The sequence below is a fragment of the Notothenia rossii genome, assembly GCF_949606895.1.
Source record: "Notothenia rossii genome assembly, chromosome: 7".
NCBI lineage: Eukaryota > Metazoa > Chordata > Actinopteri > Perciformes > Nototheniidae > Notothenia > Notothenia rossii.
The window spans coordinates 74,729,666-74,738,688 of record NC_136905.1 but is presented as its reverse complement, the minus strand read 5'-3'; the positions used below and the strand labels follow the sequence as shown (position 1 = coordinate 74,738,688).

The following is a 9,023-nucleotide window of genomic DNA, read 5'->3' as shown; positions in this document are numbered from 1 at the left end:
AGAGGTCAAACGTTTTCTGTAAGTCTTCACAAGGTTTTCACACACTGTTGCTGGTATTTTGGCCCATTCCTCCATGCAGATCTCCTCTAGAGCAGTGATGTTTTGGGGCTGTCGCTGGGCAACACGGACTTTCAACTCCCTCCAAAGATTTTCTATGAGGTTGAGATCTGGAGACTGGCTAGGCCACTCCAGGACCTTGAAATGCTTCTTACGAAGCGTTGCCCGGGCGTAGTGTTTGGGATCATTGTCATGCTGAAAGACCCAGCCACGTTTCATCTTCAATGCCCTTGCTGATGGAAGGAGGTTGTCACTCAAAATCTCACGATACATGGCCCCATTCATTCTTTCCTTTACACGGATCAGTCGTCCTGGTACCTTTGCAGAAAAACAGCCCCAAAGCATGATGTTTCCACCCCCATGTTTCACAGTAGGTATGGTGTTCTTTGGATGCAACTCAGCATTCTTTCTCCTCCAAACACGTCTAGTTGAGTTTTTACCAAAAAGTTCTATTTTGGTTTCATCTGACCATATGACATTCTCCCAATCCTCTTCTGGATCATCTAAATCAGGGGTGTCAAACTCAATTTCATCACGGGCCACATTAGCATTATGGCTGCACTCAAAGGGCCGGTTGTAACTTTAAGACTATATAAAAATACATATACAAATATTGAATATATCTAAAATAATGTATTATATTACATTATTGCCTCTGCATTGGATTATTATCGGATAGGGTAATCATTTAATAATTAACTACGTCTGAAAGCAGAAGTCTAGGGCAAATAATTGCAAGTCTCTTCAGTTAGAATTTCACAAAATGATTTGAAAAGAAAAGCCAAATTCTGGAGAAAAAAAGAAAAGTGACATTTGAAAAAAAAAAGTAAGATTTAGAAAAAGGCTAATTCTAAAAAAAAGGCATATTTTGACGAAAAAAGTCAAATTCGGAGAAAAAGTCACATTTCAGATGCATTGTGGGACATGGAGTTTATGGGCAACGTGCTTCTATAAAGTAGCATGTAATCGTATAATAAACATTATATTCTTTGTAAGCTCTTGTGGGGCAACATGAAATTAGGTCACGGGCCGGATTTGGCCCCTGGGCCTTGAGTTTGACACCCCTGATCTAAATGCTCTCTAGCAAACTTCAGACGGGCCTGGACATGTACTGGCTTAAGCAGGGGGACACGTCTGGCACTGCAGGATTTTAGTCCCTGGCGGCGTAGTGTGTTACTGATGGTAGCCTTTGTTACTTTGGTCCCAGCTCTCTGCAGGTCATTAACTAGGTCCCCCCGTGTGGTTCTGGGATTTTTGCTCACCGTTCTTGTGATCATTTTGACCCCACGGGGTGAGATCATGCGTGGAGCCCCAGATCGAGGGAGATTATCAGTGGTCTTGTATGTCTTTCATTTTCTAATAATTGCTCCCACAGTTGATTTCTTCTCACCAAGCTGCTTACCTATTGCAGATTCAGTCTTCCCAGCGTGGTGCAGGTCTACAATTTTGTTTCTGGTGTCCTTTGACAGCTCTTTGGTCTTGGCCATAGTGGAGTTTGGAGTGTGACTGTTTGAGGTTGTGGACAGGTGTCTTTTATACTTATAACGAGTTCAAACAGGTGCCATTAATACAGTTAACAAGTGGAGGACAGAGGAGGCTCTTAAAGAAGAAGTTACAGGTCTGTGAGAGCCAGAAATCTTGTTTGTTTGTAGGTGACCAAATACTTATTTTCCACCATAATTTGCAAATAAATTCTTTAAAAATCAGACAATGTGATTTTCTTTCTCATTTTGTCTCTCATAGTTGAGTTATACCTAGGATGACAATTACAGGCCTCTCATCTTTTTAAGTGGGAGAACTTGCACAATTGGTGACACACACACACACGAGATTTATAATTTGTAAAATTCATGAATTGTTTACAATTATCTCATGGTTTTAGCAATAGACATCATAGTACGCAAACACTGGATTTTCTATCTCTTCAATGTCTATAGCAGTTAATGGGGTACAGTATTATAAAAGCAAATATTTTAAATATAATTTTTTTTAATGGAAAATATAATACTAGCCTGTCTGAAGTTTATATAAACAAAAACAGCACATGATAATATGGGTTGGTTCATAAAGATCTTTCACTGCAAGAGTGTGTAGAGATAAGAGTACATCAACTCAGGATATACTTAAATGATGAGCTGCAGTAAAATAAAGTCAGTCTGTTTGGTTTGTACACACACTTAAAAATATTTATCAACTTTATAGTAGAAACATGGATAATACATACAAAACATTTATATCGTTCACTGTTATGTAATCAACATGCTCATTAGGCATGTTGATTACAGATTCTCAGTAAAAATCAGTGCAAATTTGGACGCATGTATAATGAACATCAGTCCTATTTACAAGCACAAACGCGTATAAAAACATTAGTAGAAAAATAACAAACAGCACTTTCAAATAATGAAAAACATTTGTTCTTGCAATATCTCGAGTGGCCTTCAAATAACCAATATACAGAGAGTAGAACAATTACAATAGAACATTTCAAAATAATTTATATGCTTATAAAATCACGTCACCAAAAATGAAATATATTCCTTTCTACATGGGTGCAAGGCATGGACAGTTTTGGAACAAAATGCAGACAAGAGGCAATTCATTCAGCGTCGGATCACTTTGGGTCGGGCTGGAAAGCAGACGAATCTGATACACACAAACAAATAAGGATTATCAGACAAAGTGAACAGCAGCATTCTGCACAATTTTATTCCAAGCAATCATAGAGTTAAACACAAACCCACCAATAATTGGCTGATGTTGTAATCCAAATGAATGTTGTGTTCCATTGACAGTATTATTATTATATCACATTGTTGGAACAGATAAAGGCACCAAACTCTTTATCAATGATAACAAACGTACCGTTGACTGTTAAATATCAAGTTTATCCAGGTTAGTTGATCTTTATATCAAAGGCTTGGTAGTTTGCATAATACATTCAAAAGGTTTACATGTGCAAAAAATGGGTTTAAATATAATTTAACATAAGGACCATAAACCTCCAGATTATTACCCCATACGACACTCAGTGAATGATGAAAAGTCGGCACCCGTGTCATCACAAGAGGTGTATTATACTTCTTTATTATTTGGTGGAGTGAGTACGTTACACTCACACTCTCCTGGACCATTCACGTAAGGGGGCGACAAGCAGCTCAGGTACAGCCACGTCCTATTGTCCTGCAGCCAGCGCTGCCGATTACCAATCATATCAGGGGAACAAGGTGGCTGTATCCTCCTTTCCTCTTTAGGGGACAGGGCTATATGAGTCTTGCTTACTTGTTTGGGAGATGATAGAGCACACAGGTTTTTCTGGAATTGAATAACATGCTGTTTTACAGGAAGTGTTTGGCCATCCATCACAACATCTGAATTGTTCCTATATTAACTTGTCTTGTGTCTGTGTTTTTTTCCACAGGTGAATTGGAAAACACTTCCCAAAAACAAATGACCAAATTAGGAGACAAGCACCTAATGCTGGGATCAGACTACACAATGTTATTGTCCTTTGATAGACGGATTGTGTCAGATTAAAGGAGATCTATCATGCTATATTTAAATGATATACTATGTATGACCATACCTATATAAAAAGGTATATTTATACATTTTATTTGTCCAAATACCAAACAGATCATTTTTTAGCCATGCCTCGTTTCGCTCATTTTCGCTCTATTCCAAGCCTGTCTTTGAAAATTCGGAGCAGCAGCTGACCATGCCCCCCTGCAGAAGGGGGGGGGCATGAGCCGGCGAGAGTCACGTTACCATGTTTGCTGTGATTACGAGTGTGGAATAAACATGTCATCTCAGAGCAATGTATGTGTTCAAGCATATTATCAATTTGATCTAGAAACTGACCCTGAAGCAGCGGAGGTTTTGGTGGAGGTGCAAACGTCTCGGTTGCAGCAGGACGTTTCTGAATGGTTAGTTGACAAGCCGTTGTCCCTATTTATTTTACTCTGTTACGATGCTTGCTACTTATTCCGTTCATATTTTGTCTAATTAGCAAGAATGCAATGTGTACAATTTGTAACTTAGAGTTTGACCCAGCAATAAGACTCTGAAAGGCGGGGAAAAGTTGTGGATAGAGGCAGAGCACAGCGGCAGGCAGGCAGGCAGGCAGAGAGGAGCAGGCTGCGATACACACATACCACCCCACAGAGCGCACCCAGAGGACAGGCTGCGTCACCTCACTTTGTAACCCAGGAAAGGAGCAGGAATCCTGGGTACGTGAGTGTTAAAAGTGCATTAAACTGTTTTAATCCGACAGTCGCTAATGTGCACGGAAGTCGGTCCGTTTCGTTAACATTTGAATAGCCAAATGGACGGAAATCCGTCCTACAGTATATGCGAATGAGACGTTTGGCAATGCACGTCGCCGTAGCTCATTCCCCTGATAGGTGGAGAGTTGACCAATAAGCGGAGCACCTCTTTGTGACGTAGAAAAATGTTGAAATCTGGATCCGTTTTTTTCAGATCCGTTGCAGCCCCTTTTTTAGAGATTTGGCTAAGGAGGAAAATAGAGAGGGTTGTGTTTTCTGACACTTGGTGAGTTCCCTGGAACCCCGGGGACACACATTCATGTATAAAAGACGTACAAAGGTGCATTTTGCATTATAGTGTTAACATGTAATCTCTTTGCGTCTATACTACTGGCCTTACGGTAGTCTAGGTTGCCCTCTTGAAGCTGTGACACGCATGCGCAGTTAGTCTGTGTCGACGAGGAGCGGGAGGTCCTCGGTTCGTTAATGGCGCTGTATTGGTGTTGTGCACGTTGATTGAATAAACCAAGTTAACAGAAGATAAACGTCGTGTTTATTTGTAGTAGACTAACAGATAGGTCCCCTTTAAGCAATCAGAGTCTAAGGTTTTTGCATGACTGATGAGTAACGTGGCAGACTAAACAGAAATGACCCATCATAGCTTGAAAATCTTGAGCATTACACTGGTGATTGTTGTCTGATCTCTGCATTAGAGCTATACATCATGAACCCAGTGCCCTGTAACATCTCCCAGTGTGATATTTGTTATTATTCCTGGATAGGTGGAGAGAACCCGAAAGGTTGTGCTTATGTTTAAGATTGAATCTTATCTGTTTTTGAGTGGGATGCCTTAAAGTCCGTGGGTCACGACTGTAATGTCTAACCTGATTGCACGCTGCTCTGAGCTTCGAAAACTAGTCCAAGATAAACGACCAACGAGTGCAAAAGAAAAAGTGACCCCAAATGTTTAACCGATGAAACAACCCTTTTGTAGACCTTACACCCTGTGTTTCCAGTTTTCATCACGTGTGTGACTTTAGTGCTGTAAATCCCTGGTTTCACCTTACAGAGAGTTAATGCCCCTCACTTTGTCTTGCTCCAACCAATCGCTGCTGGACTTTCTCTAGATGGTGGATATATTCTGTTAGAGATCGCTCTGGATCCTGAGACGTTCCTCCTGACGTCTCCAAAGCCGGAGTAGGGCTGGAGTAGGACCTGGAAAGAAAAAAGCTTATTAATGAGAAATGACTTTATTCCTATAGAATCTCAGAATCTACAATTCAATAAGGGCCCAAACCTGTTGTGCAACCTGAAGGGGGATTTTTGGGGCGGAACGAGAGCTGACACTGTGTCTCTGTGGACGGAACTGCTGCCTCTGTTTGGTGACGATTCAAAATGTATTCTTGGCTGTTGCCTTAAAACTTCAGCTTTAGGTCCTGTAAGAGACATCAAGATTACAATTACACCCACTCACACACACACACAGCGTGAAGGGATGCATATCATCATAAATCATTTTTGAGCTCACCTGGAGCATGTCCATTGACACTCCCAGAGATGGATAATCTTTTGATCGCTTTCTGCCACTTCTTGGTTAGGAATTTCATTCTGAAAGAAATCGTCTGATCAGTTTTATCCACAGACCAGTCGTGACAAACTCTCATATCTTTACATCCTGCTACGCTTCTTCTTACCGTGAGACAGCAATGACAACTCGTACAACAGCTCTAAATCGACTGCGGGGTCTGTTGTAGGAGGAGAAGGGGGGAGTCGGCCACGCCCCCATACGTGCGATGAGACACAGTGTGGCCTGCTCACACTCCTGGAATCCTCCCAGCAGCAGTATGAGGTAACGTTTCTGGTACACCAGAGCTTTCCTGAAGCTTTCAGCCCGCAGGTAGCGCTCATACAGACGCTGCACCTGCAAACCAATAAACACAGGTATCGTTTAATCCTTGGTCCAGAAAATGTCTGGAAATGACTTGAAAAATGAATGAAAAAATGAATATAAATTTCTCAAAATGTAACATGATGTATTTTTATGTCTTGTTAAAATCGAGTCCAGTCCCCAAGATATTTAGTTTAATATAAAACGGAGAAAAGCAAGAAAACACAACAGCAGCATATTGTAGCATTTGTGCTTTAAAAGAAAAAGCACTTCATATAAATGGCAAACCTTTTTCTCTGCAGCTGATTGTTAAGCCAACATACATGAAATGTTTTGATTTACTTAAGTGGGCCCCCTCTTGCTGCACCATCAACGCAGTGATAAATCTATCACCAGCTGTCCAAGAACAGATTGGTACCTTGGCGTTGCTGATCACATCGTTGATGGGTCTGTTTTCAGTTTCCGTGGTGACCTTGGCCAGCTTGTTCTCCGTGAGCCGCAGCTCTCGCTCCAGGAAGGTGAGTCTGTGTTTGAGGGTGGCTTTCTCCTGGCTGAGCGATGTCACACGCTCCGTCAGCTCAGAGTTCTCCTTCATCATCCTTTCCAGCAGATTCTGTGACGACGGCATCTAGGGAGTGGAAGGTACATTCATTTCACAACAGTCCAGTGAGTGTATTCCTATATATTACTAGCATGACTAGCATCTAAAAGTGATATAGTAGAGGGGGCTGTGGCTGGTTCCACTGCAGTAATAACCACGTGTGTACCTGCTGGTTGTGCTGTGCGCTGCCTGTCTGGAAGTCACTCTGGAGATGCTGTGAAGATGCAGCCATGTTATTCTGCCTCAGCCTCTGAGCAGACATTTCTTTCTCCTCTCTTTCCAGCTCTACCAGAGTGTGCTGCAGCTCCTGCATGCGCTGCTGGTCCTGTTGCCTCAACATCTCCAGCTCACACTAGAGTAAGAAATGTTTATAATGACATCATTTTATAATAGAATTACATTTGTCAAAGTGGTGCGTATAGTTAAGAAGCTTATTATATTTTACCAGTTTGTCATTGGTCCTCTCTTGCCGTCTCTCCCTCTCCATCTGCTCCTTCCTCCCCTTCCTCCTCTCTCTCTCCCACTGCTCCTCCCTCTCCCTCTCTTTGTCCTTGATCAGGTGCAGTTTCTCCTTCAGCTCGGTCACTTCCACCCCTTGCTGTGTGCTGCGCTCTCGCTCCATCTCTAAAGCACAGCAGCTTTCCTGTTTCTGCTCCTTTAGAGTCTCCACAGCGACACGTTGTCGGATGGCGGCCTCCTTCTCCCTCTGCAGCTCCGCCCTCCTCGCTCTGTCCTCCTCTTCCCATTTCCTCCTGCTCTGCAGAAGCTCCGCCCTCAGTTTGTTCATCACAGCTGCAAGCTCCTCCCCCTGCCTTCGCTCCTGCTCCAGCTGGGCGCGCATGTCGGAGATGAACTTCCTGTCTCTGGTGGCGTCGGCCTCGTGTCTCCGGCTGAGCTCATCCACCTGCCTGGAGTAACGTTCTCTCTCTTCGTCCACCTTCCTGTGAGCTTCTGCGAGCGTGGAGTGGATTTCTGCGAGGCGAGACTCTGCTTCGGTCAGAAGGCGCTCCAGACGAGTCTTGTCTTGCAGTTTGAGCTCTTTCTGGTTAGCAGAGAGTTGCCGTTCGTCTCCTAGCTCCTTCTGAGTGTCGTCAAGGCGTTTCTCCAGCAGCTCACTGCGGGACTGTTCAATCTGGAGCTCCCGTCTCAGGTTGCTGCAGGCCACTCTCTCCTGCTCCACCAGACCCTTTAGAGCCATGACCTCTGACCTCTGCTGCTCAGAGGATACATGCAGAGCCTGCAGAGGAAAGAGGGGGGTCATCTGTCAGAGTTTCAAAAGGAAAAGTTGGCATTCTTCACTTTGTTTGATCTTTTGAACTCAGTAAAATCGTTTATACACTGCCATTCATAAAAACTAAACCCCAATATTTCCACATTAAAATGATCGCAGCATCCAGAAAAATCATCATCATCATTGTTGAGTTTTCTTAAAATGGTAACCTACCAAGAACATGGCAAAAAGAAACCACTGGAAATAACAGCATGAAAATATAATATATCAATTATAACAATTATAGACAGACACTCACAATGGTGCTTAAGACATGGTGATGTTCTACCAATGATACAGATGTTATATTAAGTAGGCGTGTTTTTGGTCCTCGTCTCACCTCTCTCCTTTCCTCCTTCTCTCTGTCCTTGCGCTGACTCAGAGCTTGCTCCTGCTCCAGCTGTTGTTGAAGCTCCTGGACTCTGACCTGCTCCCTTCTCAAGGCTTCCTCACCCTCTGCTACAGCCACCCTGAAGAGACAAAAAGCACAATTCAAACCTTACTTTTCACCACTTTTTTTAATATAACATCCAAGTGTGACAGAAACATGACGAACCAAGTGAATGTTTATACTAACACGCATGTTCATTTCTACCGCACTCACTGGTTTAAAAATATTTATTTGGATCAAATCTATTTGAAGTTATTTAATCAAATAAACACGAGTTGGTCGCGTCCTGCTTGTGACAAATTGCTGAATTCACACATCATGATTAACAATATATTAGAGTATTCGGTTATGTGTAGGAGAGGATACTTGTGGAGAAACATTTTAAATATACCTGACTGACTGCATTTTGTTCTTTTGCTCTTGCTGAGTGTCATGAGCACACTTCAGTTGTTTCTGACTCTCCTCCAACTCGACCCTCAGATGGGATTCAACCTGTCCATCAACCCGATCTCCGTGCCAGTCACCTTCGACTCTGTGCTCAGCCTGAAGGA

General features: G+C 42.7%; 1 protein-coding gene across 1 annotated transcript in view; it reads right to left on the bottom strand.

Annotated features, from left to right (window-relative positions):
• Window positions 1-2,216: 2,216 nt before the first annotated feature.
• Window positions 2,217-9,023, bottom strand: part of pcnt (pericentrin) — a 44,852-nt gene continuing 38,045 nt past the window's right edge. The window contains exons 44-54 of the mRNA XM_079692846.1: window positions 8,864-9,015; window positions 8,422-8,551; window positions 7,257-8,048; window positions 6,978-7,163; window positions 6,629-6,838; window positions 6,017-6,243; window positions 5,851-5,930; window positions 5,620-5,758; window positions 5,410-5,537; window positions 3,177-3,305; window positions 2,217-2,703 (exon numbers count right to left, since the gene is read on the bottom strand). Coding sequence (XP_079548972.1) covers window positions 2,672-2,703; window positions 3,177-3,305; window positions 5,410-5,537; window positions 5,620-5,758; window positions 5,851-5,930; window positions 6,017-6,243; window positions 6,629-6,838; window positions 6,978-7,163; window positions 7,257-8,048; window positions 8,422-8,551; window positions 8,864-9,015 — 2,205 coding nt within the window. The 3' untranslated portion in view covers window positions 2,217-2,671. The remainder of the gene's footprint in view (window positions 2,704-3,176; window positions 3,306-5,409; window positions 5,538-5,619; window positions 5,759-5,850; window positions 5,931-6,016; window positions 6,244-6,628; window positions 6,839-6,977; window positions 7,164-7,256; window positions 8,049-8,421; window positions 8,552-8,863; window positions 9,016-9,023) is intronic.